General features: G+C 48.9%; 1 protein-coding gene across 2 annotated transcripts; it reads right to left on the minus strand.

The window, feature by feature from the left end:
* ARHGAP1 (Rho GTPase activating protein 1) lies at positions 1-23518 on the minus strand. Of its 2 annotated transcripts, XM_062635846.1 has the most exons (14): positions 23499-23518; positions 17634-17817; positions 16756-16848; positions 11549-11578; positions 6357-6444; positions 6008-6139; positions 5480-5566; positions 4778-4876; positions 4001-4108; positions 2734-2810; positions 2270-2347; positions 1608-1736; positions 1337-1440; positions 1-628 (listed from the first exon to the last, which is right to left on the minus strand). In XM_062635846.1, the coding sequence occupies exons 2-14, from the start codon at positions 17770-17772 to the stop codon at positions 449-451; spliced, it is 1344 nt and encodes a 447-aa protein (XP_062491830.1). In that variant the 5' UTR covers positions 17773-17817; positions 23499-23518; the 3' UTR covers positions 1-448. The 2 variants fall into 2 exon arrangements, with proteins under 2 accessions (XP_062491830.1, XP_062491831.1); XM_062635847.1 differs by lacking the exons at positions 11549-11578; positions 23499-23518.
* Positions 23519-27306: the final 3788 nt, after the last annotated feature.

The raw sequence follows: 27306 nt of genomic DNA on the forward strand, positions 1-27306 counted from the left end.
ACATCTCTGCCACAAACCCAGCGAGCTGCCCTCACGCAGACAGCCCAGCAGAGGCAAGGGGGTGAGCTGGCACTATTGGGAGCTGAAACAATAAAGATCTTTGCTGAGGAAGGGACCAGGAGGGCAGAAAGGGAAGGAGGAAAGAGGCAGGGCATCTGATAGGGCAGCAGGCTGGTGATGAGGCCTGGAGGAGCTGCACAGACTGGCAGGGGGGCCAGGACTCCACTCAGAGCAGCAGGGAGACCAGCTCCCCTGCCCATCCTGAGCAGTGGGTCTCTGCTCACTTACTTACACACTTCCTCCACCATCTCCACAGCCCTCACTCTGCTCATCACCCAGAGGATCAATAGCCCCTTTGCACTGGAGTCAGCTTGGTCACAGCTCCAAGACAAGGTGGGAAGGAAGGTGGGAAGGTGAGCACAGTGTGCTGGTGTGGGCTGGCCTGGATTCAGGCCTCCACATCCTCAAAGAGCTCCTTCTGGTGGTCCAGCAGGAACTTGGTGAAGGTATTGATGGGGTTGATGGCTTTTAGGGTGATGGCTACATCTTTGGCCCACAGCAGATTTGGGCCAAACACAACTGCTAGGTTGGTGTTTGTCATCTTGTTTCTGTCACTGTGAGCAGAGACCTGTATGGGAAGGAAAGAGCCCGTTACGAATCCTACAGAACAACACAGCAGGTGCCCTCTACACTCCCCAAAGCCAGAGCTGACAGATTGCCAGGGTAAAATGGGAGGAGAGAAAGTGAAGGCCTAGTGCCAGAAGACAAAAACACACATGACACCCAGCATTCAGAAGGTGAGGAGCAATAACTTGCTATTTGCCACCACAGCTTAACCACCAGGCCACATCATAACAATAGGACCAAAAGCACTGCTAGCAAAAATCTCAACAGGTCCAGGTCACCACTCAAAACAAAATTACCTTCCCTCTTGCTACAGCAGCCTTGCAGTGGCTTCCCTGGCAGCACAAAACGCTGTGGGGCAGATCAGAGACCCCTCTTCTAGTCTTGCATATATATATAGATATATATGTATATACACATACATATATACACACACATCAGATGTATAACCCTGGGGAACTCTCAGCCTCTCTTGTACAAACCACACAGGCTTAATGCCCACCTGCACATCTCAGTGTTATGAGAAGTAACTGCTTAGGCTAGATCATCATGATCATTCTTGATCTGTTTAACAGTAAGGTAAAGAAAGGCAATTTCCTGTCTTGGGACTCATTTCCTCTCAAAGGAACAGAGAGAGCAAGCAGTTAAAAAGCTGATTCAAGGCACTGGCAACTGAACTAGCATAAGCCTGCCCACCTTTGGAGCCGCTCACCTGCACCAGGAAGGCTGTCAGTAAATGGAGCACTTGGTAGTTCTCTTCTGGCAGAGTCTGGAGGGTTTTGCGAACAACACCTACACGATTCTCCTCCTCCACATCTAAAAAGAGGGGAAAGACAAGCAGGTCCGTGAGGAATCCTCAGCACTCACCGTGATGACGGCCCGGTTTGCAGTCACGGGGTACCCCATGCATGCCCTCCTCCCAGGCTATCTTTGCCTTTGGCCAGTGTAACATTCAGGAGTAGGACACTCTTGTTACAACTCACTCTGGAAGCTGACAACGTGGCTGTAGAGGCCAAAAGTGAGCAGGGGTTCAGGAAGCTCCCTCAAGAAGGTCTTGAGAATCACAGCAGGGAGGTGGACATCTTCATACTGCTGGAAATCCACAGGCACACCTGAGAAAGTAGAGCAGAACCTCAGTGCGCAGTAGCCAAAGCAGGACTTCCTCCAAACAAAGAACGGGACATGGTGGCCAGAGCTCAGAACTAGGGAAGCAGGACTTTAAAGAACACAGAGAGGGTACTGAAGCACCACAGCTTTTAGGAGAGTGGAAAAATGTGTCCCAAAAGCATGTGCAAAGCACTGCCGAATCCAGCACTAAGTCTTTGGAAGTCATGAGATGTAACAGATGAAAAAGTTTCTTCCTGGTCATCTTCAGTCCATACAGTATAACCTGACTAAGGTGGGAGGTATATCCCACCCCAAGAAAGAGGGAAACTTACTCAGGAACGAAAAAGGCAGCAACAGGAATGTAAGTGGGAAGGAACGTGGTTACTACACAGCAGAAGTATCAGGTGCTTCTCCTTTGCAGCTCGGGTCACACCATGATGGGGCCTCACCTAGAGGCCTATCAAAGAAGGAGAGGAGCCATGATCCAACACAGCTCCAGTTGCAAATGAGAGGGGTTCTGCTGAGTTTGGGCACTTACCCATGTTGTATTTTTGCTGGACCTCCCTGACAACCTGTGTATTTGCTGATCTCCGGAAAATCCCCTCTGTGGTAAGAGCTGTGAAGGGAGACCAGATGGAGAAGGAAGATCAGACACGTGAGAGTCTAAAAATGCTGGTCTTAACAGTCATAAATGCATGCCTTGGGCATTCAAACAGATGACAACAAGTCTCTTTTTTAGAGAAGGCAATTCTTTCTGCTTCCACTACCAGGCAAAGGATACAAGGAGCATTTTGCTGCTCTTATACAAGTAGCGATGAGTGGAAGAAAGAGGTCTCCTGAGCCCTGCACACTCTCTTGAACGCTAACTCACCTAGTTCCGGCCTTTACACCTCATTGTAGACTGTTGCTCTTTACCTCACCACACTCTGGGTGGGAACTTGGATGGAGGAGAGGCCACTGACATGGAATAAAGAGGGGCTGCAGTTCCCCCTCTACACTTACCATGGTCCCGCAAGTGAGCAATGGTGTCTCTGACCACCAGAGGCACAGGAGATTGATCAGGGCTCTTCTCCCTGAGACTGGGGGAAGAGACAAAAGGTTACAAATGACTGGTCTTCCCTACCCTGCATGCAGCCCTGAGTCTTTAAGTCACAAGCCCTACCCTATAGGATATTGCTATCCCAGTCCGTGGCTCAGCCACTATTCCAGCCTTCTCTCCCATTCACCCATCACGCTACATCATTCACTGGAGCAAGTATGAGCTCATTACTACACCAGAGGAGTAATCCTCTCTCTTCTGTAAACCCCACAGCCTGTAGATTCCAAGGCAAAGGAGTTCCCAGAAGGCAAAGCTGCTGGTTATGAGTAAGATGAAAAGGGTTAAACTTCCTGTTTACTTCCCCATAGGAGCAAGGGTAGAAAGAAGCTGACACGAGAGAAATATGTATGGGGTAAGTTTATCCATCTCACTCCTGTAGCAAAGATGCATCAACCCAACAGCTGTCAGGGAAGACCTAGTGATGCTAAGGTGTTTGCTCTCTGTACCACTTGATGGCATGGAGCTGTTCACCCCTCTCAGGCTACTCACAAGCTCAGGCACACGGCACCACAGGAAACACCATTTGGAAACGTGCTGAAGCTGGGGAATGTGTTGCCAGATTGCTCCAGAGGATCTGCCTGGCCACAGGGTACTGGCTCCTCCTCATTCCCCGGGGAAGGAAAATCACACTCCAAGTTAAAAATACCTTCACCACTTAGCCAGTATCACTAGCCCTTGCCAGTGTCTGTGTTTGCCTGCGTCAGCCTGCAGGAATGGGGGATGGGATCAGCACAAGTGTGAACAGAAGTGCTTTTAAGATAAGAGTTTATGATATGGAAAAACCTAAGAAACAGCCCTGCAGCACTGCTCAACCAGCACAGCCCTAAAGACACCTCCACCAGCCTCCAACAGACTTCCTTTGTTTAAAGGAAGTCTGTAGTGACACAAAGCTGTCCCACATGGCCCTTGTTTTGCTCCCCCCTTAGTGACCCTTAGCTGCAGAAGCAATCCCATCCTAATTTAGACCCAATCTAGCTGTGGAATCAAGAAGGTGGAACTGAACCGGGTCAGGATCTGGTCGTCTGGTTCCTCAGAAGAATGATGAAAGCTTTGCAGGAAGTCTGAACTGCCCAAAAGGTTACAGCCACTTGTGCTGCTCTTCAGCTTCAAACACAGTGAGCTCATACCAAGCAAGTCAGGGCAAAAGCAACACAATCCAGGGATACTCACAGCTGGAGCGAGACTCCAAACTGCTGGTTTGGCAGCGGTGGGCGCGGAGGGGTTGGCTTCAGGGGCACTTGTGAAGGTTTCTGCAGGGATCTCAGATATTCATCGTATCTGTGGCAAAACACAGACTAGTAAGGAGCCACCCCACCTCCCAGAAAGAGCATGAACCCAGCGCTGCACGTGAGCCACTGCACACCCACTGGTAACAGCTCCAGCCTAGTGTGGTTGATTCCACCTATGCAGCTCTGGAGCACAGGAGCAACAAGATCAAACATCTGGTTACCAGGAAAAAGCAGGGAGAAAGGAATACCTATCTGGAATCAAGAGCTGGAGTAGCTGAGGATGACAGCGTGGGCAGGAGGCCAGGGCAGCACTGCTTGCGATGAGACAGTTGCATGTGTGCGTGAGGGACAGGGAATCAACCTGATAGGACTGGGATTGTGGCAATGTTGGGAAGCCCCAAAACCAAGCTGAACTGTGCAGAGGGAGCAGAGCAGGTCCCCAAACACAGCAGATGAACTATGAACTCCGGGTCAACAGCCTACAGAAAGCCCCAAAGGAGAGGCAGGATTGGTGCTCCACAGGGACAGAACTGGGCACCGTGGCCACAGAGGGAGGAGCATGGATAGAAACAACAGTCCCTAAGGCAATTTGTCACCACTCCCTGCAAAACCACTGCCCGAGTGGAACAATCTCTTCCTCCCTTTGCCATTCCTCCAGAGAAGTCCCCTCTCACAGAGTCCTAAGCATTCTTAAATGTAAGAATGGCAGCATTCTTACTTCAGCACTTGGCTTGGGATCCCCAATTGTTCCAACTTCACATACTCCTCCAGCTCGCTAAGGAAGTTCACGTAAAAGATCTTTCGTCCAAACTTAAAGCTGAAAACAAGAGAAAAGAGGATTATGTGAGGAATGGGGAAATCCAGTATCAGAACAGACTTCCTACAGACAAGGAGAGCAGGGTTCTGCAAGATACATCAGTAGGGCAAAGGGGCAGATATAGAGCAGCAGAAATGTCACACATAGTGGTCTCCACCTCCATGTATTTTACCAGGAGATGCCAAGACTTTCCAAGTCACATTGGAAGCTCCAGCAGCAGCAGGCTCCCTAAAACACTGGATTTCTCCTTCCAGCAATAGGCTGAAGAAAGTTTTGCTTTCAATTACTTTACAGAGTTAGGATTTCACAATGAATTACATATAATTTGGAGTGATGCTTTCACTTCCTCATTCACTATTAGCAGAGCCTGCAATATTTTACTTGGTTGGACAAAAAGGGAGCAGCAGCAGAGAGCTGCAGACTCTGCAGGTTCTTAAAACAGTACTTGTGTTTGACTATGTCTGACCTCAGAAAAGAGGTGACACCATAGGATGAGTCTCCAGGGTAGGCTTTGCAGCTGGGCTCATCTTGTGCCCACTGAGAATGCCTCATTGTTCGCCTGCAATGTGAGGATGCAGGTGAGCCTCCTGTAGTGCTTCCTACCTGATCAGAGGCTTGAACAGAATCAGCAGGGTCTTGATGAACATCGTTGGGTGCACAATATACAAGGCTTTGATGTTCTTCTTGTACCTGCCAGGAGAAGCTATGTAAGGATGAGCTGTGCTTTAAGGAGAGGATCCAGCCTTTCCACATGAAGGCACCCTGGTGCTCCATTCCTTCTTCACTGAGCCTCACCACCTCCCATACCCACAGCCTCTGCTCTCCCATGCTTTGTAGCTGTGTCAGGCCACTCAGCAGCCCAAGGGCACACGCTACTGTATTCCAAGATTCACCAAGCACCAGGAAGCAATAATTATACCATGGGGTGACACCCGGTTTTGCTGCTTGCCTATTAGCCTAAAGGAGGTAACTACAGAAGGAGCCGTGATTCAGCCTGCATTAAACAGCAACCCACCTCCATAAACAGCAGAAATAAGTGATAGTAAATGATGATCCAAAAGCTACATGGAGGAACCTACACTAGGCTTGGGAACAGCATGTTACAGCCTTGCTTGCTGCAGCCTTACTCACTTCCGATCAAATTCCCTGTAGGCATCCCGCAGCCAGCTCAGGGATGGCTTGTTCTCACTGGTCAGGCCATGGTGCAGGTACACCAGTGTGTAATCACTCTCCACATACTGGTCCAGTGTGAACTTCAGGTACCTGAGAAGAGACAACCGCTGAGCTCACTTCACACTCTCCTTGGGTACTCACTTTTGTGTGTCTAAACAGAGGGTCTGCACCCCCAGCAATGGAGGCAAGTGCTCTGGGAGGACACATCCAGCTAAAGAAACTACTGCAGATAGATCTGGCCTCAAGAATCCAGCACCTGGGAATTACATCAGGCTTAAGAACAGCAGCCTCCTAAGAAACTACTCACCCCAGCAGTTTCACATGATCAAGTTGATGACTTGGGGGCATCCGGCAGGCACTGAACAAAATGACTTTCCTTCCGTATTTGTCATCACCTGCAGATGAAATGGCAGGGATTACAGGGAGTTTAAGGACTACGTTGTGGTCCTGGCAGCAAGGGACAAACAGAGAATGGGAAACCACCATAACAAGGCAGAAGTCTGGATTGTCAGAGATGCCAGCAAAGCTACGCCTCATTTCCAGCAGTTACCATGGGCCTAGTGTGGAAGCAGAAACCTGAACCAAAGGCCTGGCAAGTAAACAATGTGAATAGAGAACAGAGGCCATGCTCTAGCCCTGAAAGAAAAGGAAGGACTGGAAGCCAGGATGCCTTGGGGCATGTAGGGATGCAGGCCTCAAGTACAGAGTAGTCAGAGCATTAATCCTGCAACACTGCCCCTGGACATTGCTCCTGATGTGTGGCAGGGAGGCACAGAGAAAACTGCCCTCACAGGCATAACAACTGCTTCCATCCTGCACACAGTCCTACACCAACTGCCCATGGCCTCATGCATTTCCTCCTTGCTTCACCTGAAGCTTTATCCTGCACAGAAATCAAAGCCATTTCATACCCTGGAAACCAAGACATTCTTAGGAATAGGGCAGTCCCAGCCAGCCACATCCCAGAGATGAGAAGCAAGCATCATCACAAGCCTCTTCTACACATGGACCAAGTAGAGCTGCTGGATTCTCCAGGGGATTGCAGAACAAGCTGCTCACTCTTTCCTACATTTTCCATCCACAGAGGTATTTTTCCAGCCTGAGCTGGAAGGAGCTGCAAAGAGCAGCACAACAAAGTATATTATGTATAAACCCAGCACAAAACAGTCTTCATCTCACTGGAGCCAAACAAACCATAGAGCATCCTCATCTCGGGGAGGACACTCCCAAGCACCACTTGAGGCTTCAGAAACAACAAGCCAAGTTTTCCTCAAAGTAAATCTTCATACATCAATGGACTTACACCAGCAGAGATCTCAGCTCCATGATCAAAATCCAGGCAGATGAGCACAGACAAGATCAGCAGACAGTGCCAGGGGAACTGAGAGATTTAGCTAAGGAAGAACCAGGCCACAAATCTTTTGGACACAGGGAATTAGAAGGAAAGTCTGGTTCTCTCCCAGACACAACACACAATCCATCTCCGTAAGGATGACCTGCTTTTTAGCACCAATGGAGATGAAATGGTTCCTTTAGGGTGAAGGGTTAAAGTCTTCCCATCTTTCTTGCTACTCACCTTGCTCCCCTAGAGCGTAACCATCTCATACAGACCACAGCACAGAAAAGCAGCAAGGATCACTACTTATGCACAGCAATCTTGCAATATATCCTTTTCCCCAGGCTGATTTACACTATTTAGAGCATGCAGCCATTTTCTCACCTTTGTATGGGCTCTGGCCTCAACTACTGCTTGGTTACACCTACTGTGCAGCAACTGAGATCTCAAACTGAACCCTGGACAGCAAACCTGAGGTTCCCGGGAATGCTGCCTGTTAGTAACAGACGACCACCTTGCACTGCAAATGGCAACCAGAGGACTTACATATACCAGCCATGACATTAAGATGCCACTAAGCCACTTTTAGCCCCATGCTGCCTACAAGAACAGATTCTCTTGGAAGTAGTTTGTTTCTATTTTTCCCTCGCAAGTCCTATTTTCAAGTCACCAGACAACACAAGAGACAGAAGTTACTGATGCACACAAGCCAGAACCTCTACAAAAGCTTGGAACACTGAAGCAGCACTAGCTACAGACCAGGAAAGGGTTGGCATAGGCCATTACATTGACATACACATGCGGAGGTAAGGGGCAATTAGGGAGGATGCATGACCCAGAATGCAGGACTAGGAGAGAGTGATGCAAGGCTCATCTGGGAACACCCAGATACAGTCACAGCCAGGCCACAAGACCAACATCACATTGCATATCCCACAGCAGCCCACTCTCTGCCTAGCCCAGAGTTTCTCAGTAGCTTGCTATGAGCTTTAGGGCTGGGTCTAATGCACATAAGCTGTCTGTAAAACAAAGATGCATGCTACAAAGTCCTGGGCAAGGAATATGGCATCTTGTAACTCCTCCCAATGATCCTGAGCTACTTGTATGTTTCTATATGGAATATAAAGGGTCCTGTCTGCACAGAGCAGCAAGAAGATGGCAGCATCTGAGAATCTGTTGAGTTTTACAGTGATTAAAGAAGATGGTCAGAAAGACTACAGATCTTTGCAGATCATAGCTCTGTGCTGAAGTCAGAATAGGTGCTATCTTCAGTTAACTGAGAGGCTGCATTACACCAAAGTGGATGGTCTGAGAGCCAGAAGCAGACTGCAAACTTGGTCAAGGCAGGCCTTGGCTGTGAAGAACTGTGTTCAAGCAGCGTTGTGGGGGGCCACATGCTCAGCTCGGGCTCCTGGGCAGTGATTTCCTCACCTCACAAATCACAGTTCAGGAGCCACATACCTTAAAGACCTTCCTCTGGAATGACATGAAAGCCTATGGCAGGGCCTATGCAAAATCTGGAATCTTGTTCCTTATATAGCCTTGAAGAAAAGGTCTGGGAGTGCTGGTAAAGAGAAAATGAACAATCCATGATTCTGCCAAAGGGGAGATGGCATGTTTCCCTTGGATAATTTCCAGGACCAAGTACACCAGAAGATCACAGAATCATAGAACAGTTAGGGTTGGATAATCTATAGCCCCTTGGATGAGTGGAAAAGGAGTGGCCCATTTTGCCTTCCAAAGCAGAGTGAATTTATGCATGAGACCTACACAGGAACCAGCATGCCCATCACTGAGTTCTGGGTTTCACTCTGGTTTCATCACACTGAGCTCAGCCTGTCAGCACGGACACTGTCAAAACAACCAACTGCCAATCTTGTTTCCTCCTGACACAGATCAGGTCAGCCTGCATCCTCCAGACATGGCAAAATGCAACATTCAGCATCAAAGCAAACATCAGTTGTTGCAGTTCATAAGCAAGAACCTAAAGCCCATTCCATGTGTTCGTGGCTGTCAGAGAAAACTGTCTGCAGGTGGCCTCTCTGCCTCCAACCAACCAGATTCTTATCGTGTTTGATCTTTCCCAGATGCTCCATCCCCTGCACTGTTTGCTTTCCTGTTTGCAATATTAATCTTATGTATCTAGGGTTTCACCCCTTGTTTGCAATTGCAAATAGCTAAAGTTTCCATTAAACACAACTACAGACCATGAAGTAGTCACTCAGCTTCTCAGGCTGTCTCCTACCTCTCCCAGATGAGGAATGCTCAACAGTTAACAACAAACCAACAGAGAAGCAGTGGCCATCAGCACTCACAGAGCACCCTAACAATGTGCAAACCTTTGAGAATAAGTTCATACATTACACTTGAAATAAACCTACCTCTCCATAGGATGTAATCCAGATATATCTTTTTTAACAACAAAGAGCCAATATGCAAAGCCTCTCCAGTCAAGACAGCTGCCCATCTAAAGAGGCATTAACTTGCAGCACTGATGGACATGCCAACTCTCCTTAACATTGTTATGGTGCTTTTAAAGCCCAAACTCGATTTTAACTCTCACCTGAAGAGCAGCACTTCTGAGACAAGGGGTATGGAACATCATTGCTGTGGTTCTAAGCCATTGATGCAAGATCACACTTTTGAAAGGACTCAAGTTTAAATATTGAGGCTAATGTTTCAGATTGAAACCTGCAGCAATACAAACATAACAGTGCACAAATTCCCACCAAGTACTGTCCTGAGACAGGACTCCCTGTTAAATGAATCTGTACAGTCAACACAGACAAGACATGGTTGACCTGCAAATCCTGCTTTGTATTTCTAGGTATTTCTCCTGAAATATATCCTTTATGCCATGATTGGAAGCTGTCATACTACTCACTGCAGCCCAGGGACTCAGCTCCTTCCTACCTTCATCAGGTGCCCTCAACTGAGGGCCCACCCCGATGAAAGATTCAAATGGGAGTATCCTAGTACTTTGATACTGAGAGAATGAAGATGGATAAAACTTGCCTCTAGAAGCTAAGTGCTATTGGTAAACCAGCAAAGTTAAAGAGTGGATAGTCAAGGAGAGGACACCACTGCATAATTCTGGAACATTACTACACAATTTTCACAAAGATTTGGATGTTCATCAGAGCCACGGCCAGTAAAAAACTTCTCTCATGTAATTTCAGGCTCTTGCCAAGCTTATGACACAGCTGGGCAGCGTGTAAATATAGTAGAGTTGCCTGTTGGCAGCATGGCTTTAGCCCCTCAGTTAAAGAAGGTAAGGAGCTCAAAGTAGAAGTATTTTAACGCATAACATCTACCTAAATATTCCCAATATCCAAATCATAAAGCCTTAACAAGAGGCTGCAGCTCTAACTGATACAAAATATACTAAAGGGTCAGATTATCAGATTAAAGAATGCGAAATGGGAGGATGCCTGAGAGCATGGCAGATGCCCATGTAATGAGGAAGTGAAGATCAGCATTTCCATGGACTGTGTGAAGGTCTTGACCTGCTGTTCAGAAACAGAAGCAAGAATTTCACACCAAAAGAAGTTTTCACCTACACTGAGAAGTGTGAAAGCGCCGGCAGGCAGACTGGGGCTGCAGTCCAGAGAGTATTAACAAATGCTCAGCAAGCACAGAGCAGTCTAGCACAGCTTCAGGCTAGAATAAGCTACCAAAACACAACATCTCTGCAGCCAAATGGAGAAGAAACAGATAACAGTTGCTTTCAGCTGGAGAATCCAGTTTAAGCGCCAGCTGCTTGGCATGTGAGCGCAGCAGCAGATCGTACGAAGGAATAGAAAGCAATCCTAGGATGAGCTTCCAAAGCACACATGACAACGAGGCAAATCCCAGTTCAAACTGAACTGGTCCAAGCAGGCCACCACCATGACAGAAAAGGATTTACACTGAGACCCAAGAGCCCCAAAGTGAAGCCCACATGCCCAGTTTGGCTCAAATGGTTCTGCTGTGCTGGAAGCAGAGGTGCAGCCCTCAGACAACAATTTGGTGCAGGCTCTGGACTCCTGAAGAGTTGCCAATGCAGCCTAAAGCTGAGCAAAGTTTGGGCTCCCCTGAGACAGTCCAGCCACAGGCCATGGTCATGCTAAAGGAATACCATGATCTACAGTACCAAATGTTAGCGCCACAAAAAGTCTACCTACCTGGTTGGGCCCCATCAAGTGCACCCTGGTCTGGAGGAACAGAAACAAGGTTATAGCAAGCCAAGCTTTGTACCCTTTCCCAGAAAGTAATCTTGAGTATAGTCTCAGAGGCTAGTTGGATTGCCACTGGGATGTGTTTAGTTGCTGTCTTGCAGCAATCATGCTCCTTCTATTTCATCGTTCTCACATGCTCTTCTCCAAAGCAATCTTACCTAACAATTAGAAGCAGTAACAGCAACCCATGATTCCCAAATTTCTGTCTTGAATCTGCAACTAATCCTGTATTATCAGTCAAACTTCTCACCCCTACTGTTACACCTTCCTTACCACCAAAATGGCAACCACTGTCCTGGCTCTTTTAAAAGGGTCAAGCAGAATCAAATCCGAATGTGAAGGTCCTTTGAGCAGCTTCAGAAGTGTACAGAGAATGGCATCATAGTGTTTGAATAACACATCCAACGGATTGGTTTGCAAGAAGCTAAATAAGCGGAACTAAATAAGCTGCACTAATAAGCTGCAGATAGGGACAATTTAGATCTTCAACACACAGCTTAAAAGAAAATGTTTGGTAGGTTCTGAATTGAATATAAACTGCCAATTAGAATGACCAAAGACTGGTTACAAAGTGGTTATTGCCATGCCCAGCCCCTCTCCATCACTCTTCTAGCTACGCACTCAACAGACCCATATAGGCCTGTCAAGACAGGATGGAGAGTTCCAGAGCAGGGCTGTAGAAAGAAACTCTCTGTTCCCTTGGTCTCCCTTAGGAGCTCAGAACCCCTTAGACACTCTCCATTCCCTTGATCTTGAATGTCAAAACATGGTTCAGAAGCTGGGCTTGCTCTGATGGGCCCAATTCTGCAGATGCAGCTCATCATTCTGTATCATACAAATACTCTAACAAAAATTACATAAGTCAAAGCCAGAAACTACACCCAAAAGCAGCAGAAATGGATGCACCCTGTATTAAATGGGGCCAATAATAACGTACCGTATTGGAAGGGAGAAGAACCCTTGTTATCAGAGGCCTCTGCCACCAAAGACACACTGCAACATACTTTCAGCACAAGGTTTGCCTGTGTTTACTTTGCCTTCTTAATGAAACTGGTGCTCCAAGATTGATTTTACCTCCTCATGTCAATCACAGGCAGCAACAACAAAGCATCAGCACTAGTTACAGTTCTCCACCTGCAGCCAACAGCCAGCCACAATGGTTTTCAGGTAGGTTTGGTACCAGATTCACCATTGAAATAAAGATTCACTGTTGAAACTGCAGCTTTAATCTAGTAACTCATAGTAAGTTACACCCCCAGCTCTCCACCCTGCCTTCCCTCTTCAATCACAGGTCTTACACACACTAGCATCATGCCTCCTCTGCAAGGGCAGCCCTGCAGACTGACAGTTAATGGTGTAAAGCAGCAGTTTTCCCACAAAAGCTATCAGAAACATGCTCTGAGCTTCAGCAAAGCTTTGAAGTCAGAGGGCAGGGACTACATAGCTAAAGCAAATAGTAACAGCCACTGTGCTGACTAATGCATCACCAACTTCTAGCCTCCACAGCAGTGGAGAATTCATTCACCGGTCATATCCTAAGCCCCAGTTTTCTTATCCCAAAAAGAAGAAAACCAGTTATTGTGTAACATGGGAATGCTGATGCACTTTGTAGCTATAAGGTTTGCATATTGACCACAAAGGTGAGACCAGTATTTTGGACTCTGCAGAAGAACAAGGGGCGAACATGCTGCTAAAGCTGTCCAGAGTCCTGCTCTTCCCACACAGCTCCAGGTTCCCAATAGGAACTGCCTTTCCAGAGACCTCCTTCAGCCTGTTATTAAGCATACCATTGCAATTCAGCCTCTGCTGACATTCAGGGATAAGATTATGGCACATCAGTCTGCCTCAACCCTCAAGGGGATGGAAGCAGCACCTTTGGCATGGAATTAACAGAAGGATACAGAAACTCTCACACACAACAGCAATTCGGGATAGCTCCTCAACAGTCTTTAACCAGAAGCCTGTGTTTCTTCTGAATGCCATTTGGCTGGAGCAAGAAGAGAAACCACACTTTGCAGAAGTGGTTTGTGCAGTGAAACCGAGCCGCCTCTGCTCCAGCCTCTAGCCATGTGTGAAGACGAATTTCTCTGCTACAATGCCCACAGAAAGAGGAACTCAAGAGTCAAGAAGAGCACAACCACACGGAAACCTCTCCAGAGCCTGCGTAAAACACTCCAGGAAATTCACACCGTGAGGCAGGTCTGCAGGGAAAGGCAGAGTACCATAGAACAGTGTTGCACCCCAGAACTAAAGGAACGCTTCCCAAAACTGGAACATCTTGTTGTACTCCCTTGGAACTGGGGCCTGGGTGCCTTTTGTTGCCATCTTCCTATGACACACGCCCACAAAGGACAGCAATGACATTCCTGCTCCTTCCCACGGACAGCCTCTTCCAGGAAGATCCCAGTCTCCAGAAGGGACTGGAGCCCAGGGCATAAAAGGAGACTCTCTGTGAAGCTGCTGAACTATTTTTAAATGAAAAACAAGAGCAAATCCCTTCTTTTTCTAGCAAATTTCTAGCAAAATATCTTCAATGTTATTTTCCCCCCTCTTTAGGCCAGATATCCAGGATGTTCAAATCCAGCACGCCTTGAACTCCATCAGGAATTCAGGTCAGCTAGAAAATGCGTGTGTTAACTTTCTGCCATCAAAACTGGGCTTTTAGTAAGTTTAAATTAACACCCCTCCTTCCTGCAAGAAGCAATTACTCTTCTGACCACACAGGATAACCCTGGGATCATGGAGTTCAGCCCAAGGATGGGAACCAGCCTTCTGGTTTTGTCTCAAAATAGCACCAGCATCCCAGAATGGATTTCAGGGAAGGCAGGAACAGAGTTAGCCATATGCTTTCTGCTCTCAAGTGCACAACAGGGAAGGACACAGAAGAGAAAGCTCAGAAAGCAGTAGAATGGGTAAAACAACCCTTGATCTGCTGCCATTTGCTAGCATTTAGGAGAGAACCGGGTTGGAGCTACTTGTTTCAGGCTCAGCATGAGGAGCGCTCATTGCACATGAAGGTGCTGACAAGCACAACTTGTCAGGAGAGCCAGAGGCAAACAGTTTCATGTTAACCCTGCAGTGCAGTTTCGATTCGCCAGGCTATTTCTAACAGCATTTTCCCAGATTGACTCTGACAACAGCCCAGAGACCATCACCCGTTCTCCAAACAGTTCATGATATCTGTTTTTGACCAAAAAATCTGAACAAACAGCATCACCTCAGAGGCCAAGTTACAACTCAGGCCCCATAGATCCACTTCATAAATCCTGCTTTCAGGAGATGAGACACAAGGGAGTCTCAAAACTATGTGGCAGTAAATCCACTGTTTGGAGCTGTGCTACTGTTCCAATGCCAAGAAAAGCATCAACCACGTTCTGTGTGTGGGACCATCACATGCTTTTAGATAAACCAGCTACTGGTGAACACTGGCCAGGAGCAACCAACAACAGAAGCTTCTCTGAGCTGCTTCTGCATTATGCAGAGACACAACGGGGACAGACAGCTCACTAGAAATATCAATTTAAACCACTGTCAGGGAAGAGATCTCTTTCAGAATGCAGGCACAGCTCCCAGTCAGCCATCAAACCACTTCCAGATCCTTTCAGGAAGTTAGATAATTCATTTGCTATCCTAGACAATGTGTCAAACATTCCAAAGGCCACTGATACACACCTCTACTGGAGTGATATTCCATTCAGAGAGCTTGGGAAAAAAACCTAAATGGTGTTACCTTGGAACAGAAACCCCGCAGAGAGACTGGTGCTTACATCAGGAGGCAGCACACAAAGCATATCCTTGGTTTGGGCTGGCATTCCAGGCTTATCAATGTCTCTGATCTAAACCCTTTGCTAAGCACTTTTTGTCTGAAGTGAACAACAGAGCCAGTTAACTCATCAGCTTCCAGAGTCCTGAAAGGCCAGTTACCTCTGCCATCTGCATTACAAATAGTCTAGCTGTTATCACTGAAAATGGTGGAGTCCCTTCCCACTTCCAGCAGTAGGGACACTGGGGTGCAGACCTCTAGGAACCCCAGTGCTAAAACTCCAGCCTCATGGAGAAGGTTAGTAACACGTTTGCAAATGAAAGCACTAGTGGCAAATCTACAAGACACTATGGCCCAAACATTAAATACCCGGGCCTGTGAACCTGAGCAGCCAGAGGCACAAAGGACAACAAAGTTTTGAGTTTACCATTATTGTTTTGCTTCCCAAATGATGTAACATGAGAGGGTAGGAGAAAGAAAGCTCATTCTAGAAAACAGACCAGAAAAGAACGATGCCAGGACAACTCTTACCAAGGTAAGTGCCTGAGAATCTTCTCTTTGTCTTAAAACCCTGCTGCAGAGCAACCCTGAGTCCAAAGGACTCCAGCCTGTGCTCTGCTTCACTGCAATTTCACATGTGGGGCAGGGACCAAGGCAGAGGAATGGCAATAGGAGGGGTAGGAAGTGGCCATAGATAACTGAGGAGAAGGAAGCGTGAATCGAGTCGCAACAGGCCGAAGAGGCATTTGGAACACAAGACAAACTGGGATTACCCTTCCCTCATGCTTACCACAGCAACATAAAGAATATGCCCAAAACTCTTTCTTATGGATGCCCCAGCAGTAAACTGCCATGGGTCAGGGTCATTAAAATAATAAGACAACCACATAGAGAAAATCCAAATGCTCCTGACCCTGAATGATCAGGTCATTCCTTGCAGTCGGACATGGGTCTATTCCCCCTATTTCTGTAAATGCTGTTTCTGGACAGGATGGCAAGCTCTGGCCACTCAGATACAAGAGCTGACAGACTTATTGTGAATTACTCCATCAGCTGAGGACCTTGCAACTGTACTGTATAACTACATAATTTCTGTGGCCTTATCACACAAAACCCACATCCTATGCTCAGGACATAGTCAAGGGCCACATCTAAACCAATTCAGCAAAAGAAACCAAGAGCCAAGAAGCAATGCAAGATTAACCACGGTCAGTGGAAAATTACATACACAGCAAGCATACATGAAGTTTGGTACTTCTTCTCTTTAGGATGCCAGCTGTCATTGCCACATGGGCTTGGCATAAAGCAGGTGCCCCAACAACCCCATTAGAAAGACCTTTCCTCAGCCCAGCTGCAAAGACATCACAAAAGAAAACAGAAAGACTCCTACCTGCTACTTCCACAATGTGGTGCCTGGCAATATCATAGTAGGGATCATCCCACTGCAGGTGAGTGACGGGCTCAGGGGAGCCTTTGGAGTCCTCTGCACAAAACACAAGGAACAAGCAATTAGAAGGAGGGATCTGGATCACCTTGGCCAGGGGTACAGGGATGAGAAAAAATGGTTCTTCAACACAGGAGGGACTAATGCATGTACCTGTCCACCTTGAAAACCCTCCTTTGAAATTCTGAGAGGACAGGAGCAGCAATGGCTTCAGAAGAGACCTGTCAATCCTATGAGGTCCAAACATGTCCCTCAGACTGTATATTCTCTCAAAAACAGCTGTTCTGATAGGTCACAAACATTCAGAGACCAAAATCCAAGTGCCAAGGGCAACATCATGGCTTTCCAGAGCAGAAGGATCTTAACATCATCCCTGGATGCACAGTCATCCTATAAGCCCTTGAGCTAATATCCCTGACCTCTCTGGGCAGCAGTCCACAGGACAGGATTCCAGAGCAGCAACTCAATCTCCAACCCCACCCCCATGTGGAAGTTCAAGACCCTTCCACTCAGGAAGGCCAACCTATCCTGCAAGAGACCATAACAGAGGATACTCAAGGACTTAGAGCATGTCTGTACTGTCAGCACCAAAGTGCAGTCAGCCACAGGATGGAGGAAAGCATATTTACATCAGCTTGCTCTCAGCTTTTTAGTGCTGTTTCAGTGGCAGGGCTAATTCACTTGGGTGTGGTACAGGATTAATGTGTCTATAAAGCTTTCAGATGGATCTGGGCCTCTCTGTATATGCAGATATGACCACAGTGCTGCAGGACAAACAATCCCTTTTGGTCGGAACCCAGACCCCAAACAAGCAGGATACTCACCTGACTTAGGAAAAGCAGGGACATTATCTGCTGGCCAGCTGTTATCATCTATGGAGGCCAGCTGGAGCTGGCTGAGGGACTGGTTGGTATCGTCCAAGTTCAGGTCATCCTGAAGCTCTGAGAGCGGGTCTGTAGCCATGGTCCCCAAACACCGTGGGTTATTTTGCAGTGTCTACAACAAGGACTGCAGAGATTGCTGGGTGAGACACAGAGATCACAGTTTACCTCCCCATAGAGGCTCTTCTTCTTCTCTCTGATTTCCCCCAAATCCTCCCTTTACGTATCCAGAGATCATACTTCCCTTCCCCCTTAACACAGGCAGGAACTCCTCCTACTCCTCCAAGCCAGAAGCACTGACATATGTCAGATTCTTTGGTGCCAATTGCTATCAAAAGACCACCAGGAGCACGTACCAACCCTCTCGGAGTCCCTGCTTGGCCAAAGCTCTGTGAGGAGCAGTTTCTCTCCTGAAATGGAGCAGCCACAAGATGCTGAGGAAGGCGACAGGCTACACCAGCCCCTGCCTGATACGTTCACTGTACCAGCTCTGAGCTCCCCCTCCTTCCGAAGGGCTGGCACCAAGCCCAGTTGTTTCCACAGTTGGCCCAGTGCTGGAAGCATTCCCAGGAATCACCCTCCTTTCTCCCCATAAGGGAGGGCTGGAGCTCTCAACAGCACTGAAGTGCCTGCTTCAGCGTGCTGGGATCCAAACACAAAAGTGAACAGCTTCTTAAAACAGGATTTCGTAGGCTGAGCTAATAAGACAGAGAGAACAATACACACACAACAGTCATCTTTCAGCATCACCCAGCAAAACCTTTCTCCTATAAGACAAGGAATCATCTAATCTAAAGCCATGTAGCCAGAATGAGTATTTTTCACCAAACATTACATAATACTGAGGATACCAAGAAATTAAGAGGTCCAAGAAACAGGCAGCTCAGTACATTTGCTGCTGCTTGCAGGTATTTTTCACTCCCAGGTGGAGCAGATGATGTGTCAAACGCAGAACTGAGCTAGCACAGCACGCAGCACCTCCTAGGGGTACCAATTCTTAGGGACAACCCCTAGGAAACAGCTGTTATCCTCAGTGCCTTGGAAGTAAGCAAGGAAACACTGGAAAGAACAAGCACATAGATCTGGACTGCTCACACGGACCACACGGACAGCAATCCAGCAGCCAACAGGCAGCAAGCCAAGAGGAACTGTAACAAAACAAAATGACACCTTGCATAAGCAAGACTCTCTGTAACGCTGCTTCTCAGACAGGCTTGTGCTTGTTTTGCACTATGAGGAGAGCAAAGGGTTCAAAGATGATCTGAGGAGGCGCAACGCCTTTGTGTGGAAAGATCATGTTCACGGTGAAGCTATTTCCTTTAGCCGAATGGGGGGGCAATGATGTTCTGCATCTTCCATCCCTAGAGCTTGAATGTGTACATTTATCCAGAGAAGATGATGAAACAGTTACTCAGATGTAAGCCCAGAGGACAAAACCTGTGAGAAACAGAGCCCTGGAAGGCGTCACATCTGTGCTCAGGGCAACACTCATGACCTATCTTGGGAATGCATTTTGAGAGCACAGGAAATCGGGTATTTGGTGTTTGTGCCCTCTCTCTAGATCACTCCACGCTCACTACTTCCTGTCCTCTCTTATCTGCTACTCATCCCTTTACAACCAGTTTTCACCTCTCTGGGGCTCCCAAAGGGCTGGGAGCTGTTGCTAAGCAAATGAAGTTCCCTGAAATACAAACAAGCAAAACATAGATGGGCAGCGCATCAGCAAGGCAGCACAGCAAACACACAGGGTCTGACCACTGCACACAAGCAGACACCCAAGGAAAACTACTCCCTGAGCTCCGGTGAGGGCTGTGAGAGCTATCTGACCCCCTCTGATCCTGAAGAGAGAAGGAGCAAGAAATCAGGTCCCCTTACACAGTGAGCTCATGCTGGAAAGATGCAAGCAGCAGCGGAGCCAAGGGACAAGGACTCCCCACCCCTAGCAGCTGATCTGATTTCTATGGTAACACCAGGCACCAATTCTTATGACTCAGTGAGCTCAAAAGCATTCCCTGTTCAGCTCAGCAGCCCACAGGACAGCACCCCATGCTAAGGAAGCCTCCACAGCCCCCCAGGGCAGCCCCTCAGCATTCCCAGCTTCCAGGGACTTCCCGGCCCTGGTAAGGGCCTGTATCCAACTGCTGCCATCCAGAGATGCCTTTCATATGAGATTCTTGGAGATGCCCAGTAGCAAGTGTCCCCAAAGCAAGGTCCTGAAGCACATGGGGACCAGAGCCAAATCTTCCTACAGAGCAGTGATAGTACTGCCATAGGGTCAGCAAGACACTAAGCGTCCTCACTTGTCCCTACACTGATCACAACTTGGCTTCAGAGCCAACCTGAAGCACTTGGTCAGAAGTGGAAGAGCTGGTTCTTAAACAGCACTGGGCGATTGCCCCTTAGGCATAAAATTAATCCCAGTGTGGCATCTTGTGGAAGAAGGAAGCCGTTAGTAGGAACCTTACAATTCCACACTGGAAAAAAAAACGGTGGACAGTGCTTTTGCCAAAACCTTCTCTACCCCTTGGAAAGGCAGACCAGACTCCCCAGATATCTCCAACATGCTCTTCACAGCCAGGCAGACAGCTCCATTCCTCGGCTCTAGGTTAGGGCTCCATAGCAGAAATGTTAATGGAAGGAGGATCCAGAGCAGAAGACTTCTTGGATGCCAGGTCCTTGTGAACCAGACTGTAGCTTCCAGACAGCAGAATTTTCCCCAGCCATTTCCCAACAGTGGAAAAGACAAAAGCACAGGTCTCACATCAGGTAACTCTGGAACAGTTTAAATATAATCCTCTGAATTCCTGGGAACTAGCAGGTACTGAGGAGGAGACACCTGGAGTTTGGATGTAAGAAACTACTTGGGGATCTTGGTATAAGCGGATAGATACTTCCTGACAGTGCAGTGTCATGTGATTTCTCCCCATGTACTCAAAACGTACCCTTAAGCAGGACCTGTCATTGAGAAGAAAGTCCATCTGCACCAGTATAAAAGAGTTATCAAAAAGCAGCATTCCACTAGATATAACACAACTCAAGAAGCCCACTCGTTTTAGATAAACATCTTAGAATCATAAAATAGTTTGGGTTGGAAAGGACCTTAAGATCATCCAGTTCCAACCCCCCTGCCATGGGCAGGGACACCTCACACTAAACCATGGCACCCAAGGCTCTGTCCAACCTGGCCTTCAACACTGCCAGGGATGGAGCATTCACAACCTCCCTGGGCAACCCATTCCAGTGCCTCACCACCCTAACAGTAAAGAACTTCCTCCTTATATCCAATCTAAACTTCCCCTGTTTAAGTCTTAACCCATTACCCCTTGTCCTATCACTACAGTCCCTAATGAAGAGTCTCTCCCCAGCATCCCTATAGGCCCCCTTCAGATACTGGAAGCTGCTATGAGGTCTCCACGCAGCCTTCTCTTCTCCAGGCTGAACAGCCCCAACTTTCTCAGCCTCTCTTCATACAGGAGGTGCTCCAGTCCCCTGATCATCCTCGTGGCAAGATGCAAGTGATGCACCCTGTATAGCCAGTCATAAGGAAAGAAAAATGACACACCCAGGTTCAAAAAGTAAAAAAAAAGAGTCAAACGTTTAAAAACTAAAGAATCACACTTCTGACATCAGAAGCATTTACTGATTTCCAGGCTCTAAAGAGATAACTGTTTCCATTTTTCCAAGCATATATGTTTTCTGCACCTACACTGGTAGACCTGAATACTTGTTGTCTAATAAAAACTGATTCTCTGATAACAAAAAGATGTGCTGGAGAACAGACTGTTCTGCTGAGCTGGAGATTCCTTACACAAAACACCACCAATATTTAACCAGGGAAGACAGTTCCCTTGTATCTATGAAGTTCTGGTAGCTGCTGCTCATGCAGACTGTGTTTTTCTGCAATTCCAGTTTCACTTCTTTCCCATCATTAATTTCCAAGGTGCACCTGTTTGGCAGTTTCCTTTTCCTGTTTTCCTTTCAGATGTGCTATTAATTCAATAATAAAACTACACATCAAAATCAGTCCATGCATGTATTACCACACCCTGGACCTGTGCTTACACACAAGGAAGAATTACATGCTCCATTCCCTGCCTGATTAACAAGCAACACTCAGACCCAAGGGAATCCCAGTTCTGGGTGGCTCTATTATTTTTCTGACTGTTGCTATGTGCACCTCCTCCCAGTTTTGTTTCACTTGGATAAATGTCTTTTCCTGTACACATCCATCAAACCCCTGCACTTTGCTGTAGTCTTAATATCAAGCACATTGCAACAAAAGGAAGTAGTTATTCAGCAGACGTTCAACGTACTCGCTCATGTGAATGAGCTCCAGGACTGAGACTGAGGAAGTCCAGCCCAAGTCCTTCCTCACATCAAGATTGATGATACTGCTGAGGGCATCACTATCCTCATACCACCCTGAAAGAATCAAAGGGTCAAGAGCCAGAAGAGCTTTGTGTGGGTCACTGTGACCAACTAACCCACAACAGCCTCCCCCACTATTGCTTGGGGAGACTCTTTGGTATCTCATTATCATTCTCCAACATGGTGCTGTTAGAGCAGGTCCAAAGTTGGCCACAATGATGGCAAGAGGGCTGGAGCACCTCTCCTGTGAGGAGACAGGCTGAGAGAGCTGGACTTGCTCAGCCTGGAGAAGAGGAGGCTCTGGGGAGACCTTAGAGCAGCTCCCATTGTCTGAAAGGGCCGACAAGAAATCTGGAGGAAGACTTTTGACAAAGACATGCAGGGACAGGACAAGGGGGAATGGCTTTAACCTGACAGAGGGAAGACTGAGATCAGACATTAGGAAGAAATTCTTCACTATGAGGGTGCTGAGGCGCTGGCACAGGGCGCCCAGAGAAGCTGTGGCTGCCCCATCCCTGGCAGTGTTCAAGGCCAGGTTGGACGGGGCTTGGAGCAACCTGCCCTAGCGGAAGGAGTCGCTACCCGTGGCAGGGGGTTGAAACTGGATGAGCTTTAAGGTCCCTTCAACCCAAACCAGTCTGGGATTCTATAGTCACTGTAACAGACTTTTCAACGAGCAGCCTTCCCTCCCCAGTCAGCCCAAACCCGTTGCTGAAAACAGCTCCGTGCCTGCTGGAAACCCACCCGAGCCAGCAGTCACCCACCCTCCTCTGCTGGCCCTCCGCAGGCTCTGACAGCAAAAGCGCTGAGCTCTGCTTCCTCCGCGGAGCAGCAGCACCAAGTACTGAGGGCTGCCGCCAGCGCCGTGCAGGATCACATGCGGAGCATGTGAGGAAACGGGGGCAAACACGGCCCTAGAGGGGCTGCACCCCTCCTCCGCTCCGCCACACAGCTGCTTCTCTCCCATTCCCTTAGACCGAGCTCCTGTGGCGACCCAGAGACAACTTCAGCTTCCAAACAAAGAGACTGTAAGGCTCGCTATCCGCACTGTTAACCCGCCGATCCCCACAGCGCATGCATAACGGGGGACACTGAACCGTTGGGCCCCCGAAGGGACGGCAAAGCTCCCTCCGACCCCCGCACTCTTACACCGCGCTGTACCCGCACAACCCGGCCCCACGGCCAGCACCAAAGGAGGGATTAAACCTCCGCTCCCCCCGCCCGGGCACCCGCAGCGCGGCACCGGACGGGCTCTTCCCGAGGACCCCGACCCGCAGCAATAACGCGGGCAGGGGCTCAGGCGCTGGGGCTCCGGGCCTGGCCCCGGCCCCGGCCCCGGCCCCTTCCCCGCCCCGGCAGCACCAAGGAGAGGCCGCCCCGGCCCCCGCTGCTGCCCGATGGACCCGGCTGCGCCCCGCGGGCACCACCCGCTGCCATTACCTGCCGCCGCCCGGCCCGCCCGCCTGCCAGCCCCGCCGGAAGCGGGGAGCGCCGCGCCGCGCTGCACCGCCCCGCCCGCCGCCGGTCCGCGTCCGGGCGCGCCCGCCGCCTGCTCGCTCCGTTCCGGCGGGCGGCTCAGCGCGGGGGCCGCGGTAGGAGCCCCTTGCCGGGACGAGCCGCGCCGGCGGGGGACGCGCGGCCCGGTGCAGCGAGCGGCCCACGGCCTTCAGGTATGGCCCGGAGGGATCCCCCGAGGCTGCGGACCGGACCTTGTGCTGCCTCCAGAGCCGCCGGCCGAGGAGGGAGCGGGTGCCCTGTTCTGTCGGTGGCTGCCGGTCCCTCAATGACACGGTTGAGCGGTGGGCTCGGCAGTGCTGGGTGATGGTTGGACTTGATGACCTTAAAGGTCGTTTCCAACCTGGTTGGTTCTGCGGTGATGCCTCCCAGACACTGCCTGTGAAACACTAGAAATGCAGCTTCAAAGAAGAAAGGGTCATAGAAGTAATAGCGGTTATGCCAGAGCCCAGGGTTATCCGTAGTATCCATAGAATCACGGAATAGTTAGGGTTGGAAAGGACCTTAAGATCATCCAGTTCCACCCCCCCTGCCATGGGCAGGGTCACCTCACACTAAACCATGGCACCCAAGGCTCTGTCCAACCTGGCCTTGAACACTGCCAGGGATGGAGCATTCACAACTTCCCTGGGCAACCCATTCCAGTGCCTCACCACCCTCACAATAAAGAACTTCTTCCTTATATCCAACCTAAACTTCCCCTGTTTCAGTTTGAACCCGTTACCCCTTGTCCTGTCACTACAGTCCCTAATGAAGAGTCCCTCCCCAGCATCCCTATAGCCCCCCTTCAGATACTGGAAGGCTGCTATGAGGTCTCCATGCAGCTTCTCTTCTCCGGGCTGAACAGCTCCAACTTTCTCAGCCTATCTTCATCCATCTCAAACATTATTCCTCTGATCCAGGAGCAATAATGTCACATAGCAATAGCCAGCATTAAGTCACCCGCCATGTGTCTGGTTTCGTGCAGGGGATCCTGATGTTTCCAAGGTGACAAAACCGCGGTCCTTGATGTCTCCCCACTGAGGTTAGCAGGCTGCCCACCAAGCATTTCCACAGGCTGCGAGAAGAGGAAGGCACAGCTTCCAAACATGAGCTGAGGGCTGAGAATCAGCACCTCAAGACCACCTCAAGCATTAAGACCAACGGCGGGCACAAGGAAGAATTGACAAGGATGTGGATCCCAGATCTGCAGCAGAGATGGGGCATAAAGAGCCATGTCCAGGAGACCTGGGTCTGTTGTCACCTTCAAGTTGGGGTCATTCTGACATCCCAGATCCCCCACCAAAAGCCCCATCCCAAAAGGAGATGATCAAGGGCAGGCACCGCTGTGGGCAGTGTGGGAAAGCCCTCTTGCAGCTCTGCCACCTCAGGAAGCACCACTTTGCCCATGCTGGCCACAAGCCCTTCCTGTGCATGGAGTGTGGCAAGCACCATAGTTCAGAGGAGAGCTTCAAAGCCCATGTGTTGGCCCACCAGGGCGTGCAGCCCTTCCAGTGCACCCAGTGTGACAAGGCTTACTGCACCAAACGAGACCTGTTGGCGTCATCCAGGAAGGGGTGGGCTTCAGAGCCCTTGCAGAAGTGGTGGAGGTCAAGCCTGGCATCTGACTGTTCCCCCCATCCTGATCTTCTTCTGTACTTATTAAAATGGGGTAAAACTAAACCCAACAAAAACCCCATCTCTCTTGTCTCTCTGTGGCAGCAAGGCTCTATAGCTCAGCCCCAGGCAGAATTAAGCAGTCCTGGAGGTAACTGTCTATGTAGACCTGGGTACTTTGATAGCTGCTCCTTGGAGCTGCGAGCCTACACATGCAGGACCTGGTGCAGAGAGAGCACTGGCTGTCAATGGGAATAACTTCCTAGAGAAGACACCCACAGTGTTAATGATCAGTGCTTGTGCTCTGCCTCTGACAATGCACCATGGGGAAGGCAGGAGGAGTCTCAAAGCAGCAGCTTGAACAACACCTTCTGTTCAAGTCTTTCCTAATTAATTGTTGCTCTTCTTGGAGCTCAGCAGCGCTTGTGCTCATTTGAAGGGGATGCTGATTGCAGCCATCGCTGGGAAGCAGCTCCCAGGTGTTACCAAGGTGTCTCTGTTGTGCATTTTTGAAGAGCATTTCTCACAAGTAGCAGAAGCAAAGTCCTACCTTGGAGCTGGTGCTGAGTGTTCCTTCTCCACTGTCACGTTTTGCTTGCTTTAGGCCTTGCAGTGACTGGAAGGTCTCTGAGGACATGAAAGAATAGTTTCGTGTCTCACTGTACAGTGCAGTTTTCGCTGTCCCCAGCTGAGAGGCTGCTCACTTCTCCAGCCCTTCATCTTGGTATGCTCAAGAGATTTTGCCCTTTCCCTCCACATTTAAATTGGGTTCATGAATCTATTATTTCCCTTGTTCTTTTTCTCCCGTTCTTGCTTCCTCTCTTCCACATCTTTCCTGCTCCTGCACCATAAAGCTAAAAGGCAGCACCAGCACAACTACACCTCAATATTCCCACTGCTCCATCCTCTTCAGTGCTCATTTGCCAACTGGGTCACATTTCAGGAAGAAAGTGCACAGTTCCCAGTGCCACATGAACTTGACTTCATAGGAAGAGATGGTCAATACCAGACCTGGTGGAGGTCTTTAACCCTTGCCCACTCTGCACTCCCTGTTACACAAACACTGTTTTCATTTGCTGCATCCTCAGTTTAAGCTGTTCTTGCTCTCTCTTGCACCTCTCTAACATCTGCAGTTCCCCAAAAAAGGTTTGTTTAGGGGCTTAAATTCTCTGGGCTTCTAATGCCCAAGAGGAGGGTGTAGTGTCACTGGGGACTCAGACAGTTCCCTGTTGGGGTGCTATGAACACAGAAACAACCTGAAAAGCTGCTCTTTGCAGTTTCTACACTCAACTTTTACAACCAGCCTGCAGACAAGGAGCTGGAGTCAGATCCAGGACACTTTGATGTGAGGATGGGAGGTGAATTCAGTCAATAAACCTCTGGGTGTCCTTATTTTCAGCTCTTTTCTTTAAAGTGAGGGGCAGAGGAGCTCGGTCTGTGCCCTGGCTGCTGGGACTCACCAGTGGGAGCACAGGCCCATGGGGGGGCTTGTATTTGAAGCTGAGTTTTCAAATATTGACACAGCTGCAAAGCGTTCTCGCTGGAGCTGGCCTCATGGGCACGTTTGAAGCGTGTGCCCTCTGTCACACAGGAACCAGGAGAGAAGTGGGAGCAACTGGGGGAGCAGAAAGGGAGAATCCAGGCCCCTAAAGCCTCATCTGCTGACCTGTGACCTGCTTTAGTTGAGAGAACAGGAGAGAAAGAGTAGGAGCAATTATGAATGAGGAGGTCTTCACAGAATGCTGTTCTCTAACAGTTGATCTGAGTAGGTAGGGCCAGGGCTGTGCTGTGCCGCACGTATCACTTGGCTGCAGGATAAACTTGGCCAGCTAATCTTGACTGAGGATCCCATAGGTGACTCCCACTGGGCACATGGTGCTGATGCCACCACTGTGTTTTTGTCTCTATCTTAGAAGCAGCAGTTCTTATGTGACAACCATTTGCTTGATAGCAAAATGATGGAGTTGTTTACTCCTAAGAAAATCCTATTAAAGCCCTGAAAACCATGATACTGGTGAACCTCAACATGGATGGGATCTGTGCAGCGTGCCATGGCTGGACTAGACACCTATCTGATGCTGTACAGCTTGGTGTTGGCAGCATCTAATGGAGCGTAGGATTATCTCATGCTATACAC

The sequence above is a fragment of the Pezoporus occidentalis genome, unplaced genomic scaffold, assembly GCF_034315485.1.
Source record: "Pezoporus occidentalis ecotype Australia unplaced genomic scaffold, CSIRO_AGI_Poc_V1 ctg46, whole genome shotgun sequence".
NCBI lineage: Eukaryota > Metazoa > Chordata > Aves > Psittaciformes > Psittacidae > Pezoporus > Pezoporus occidentalis.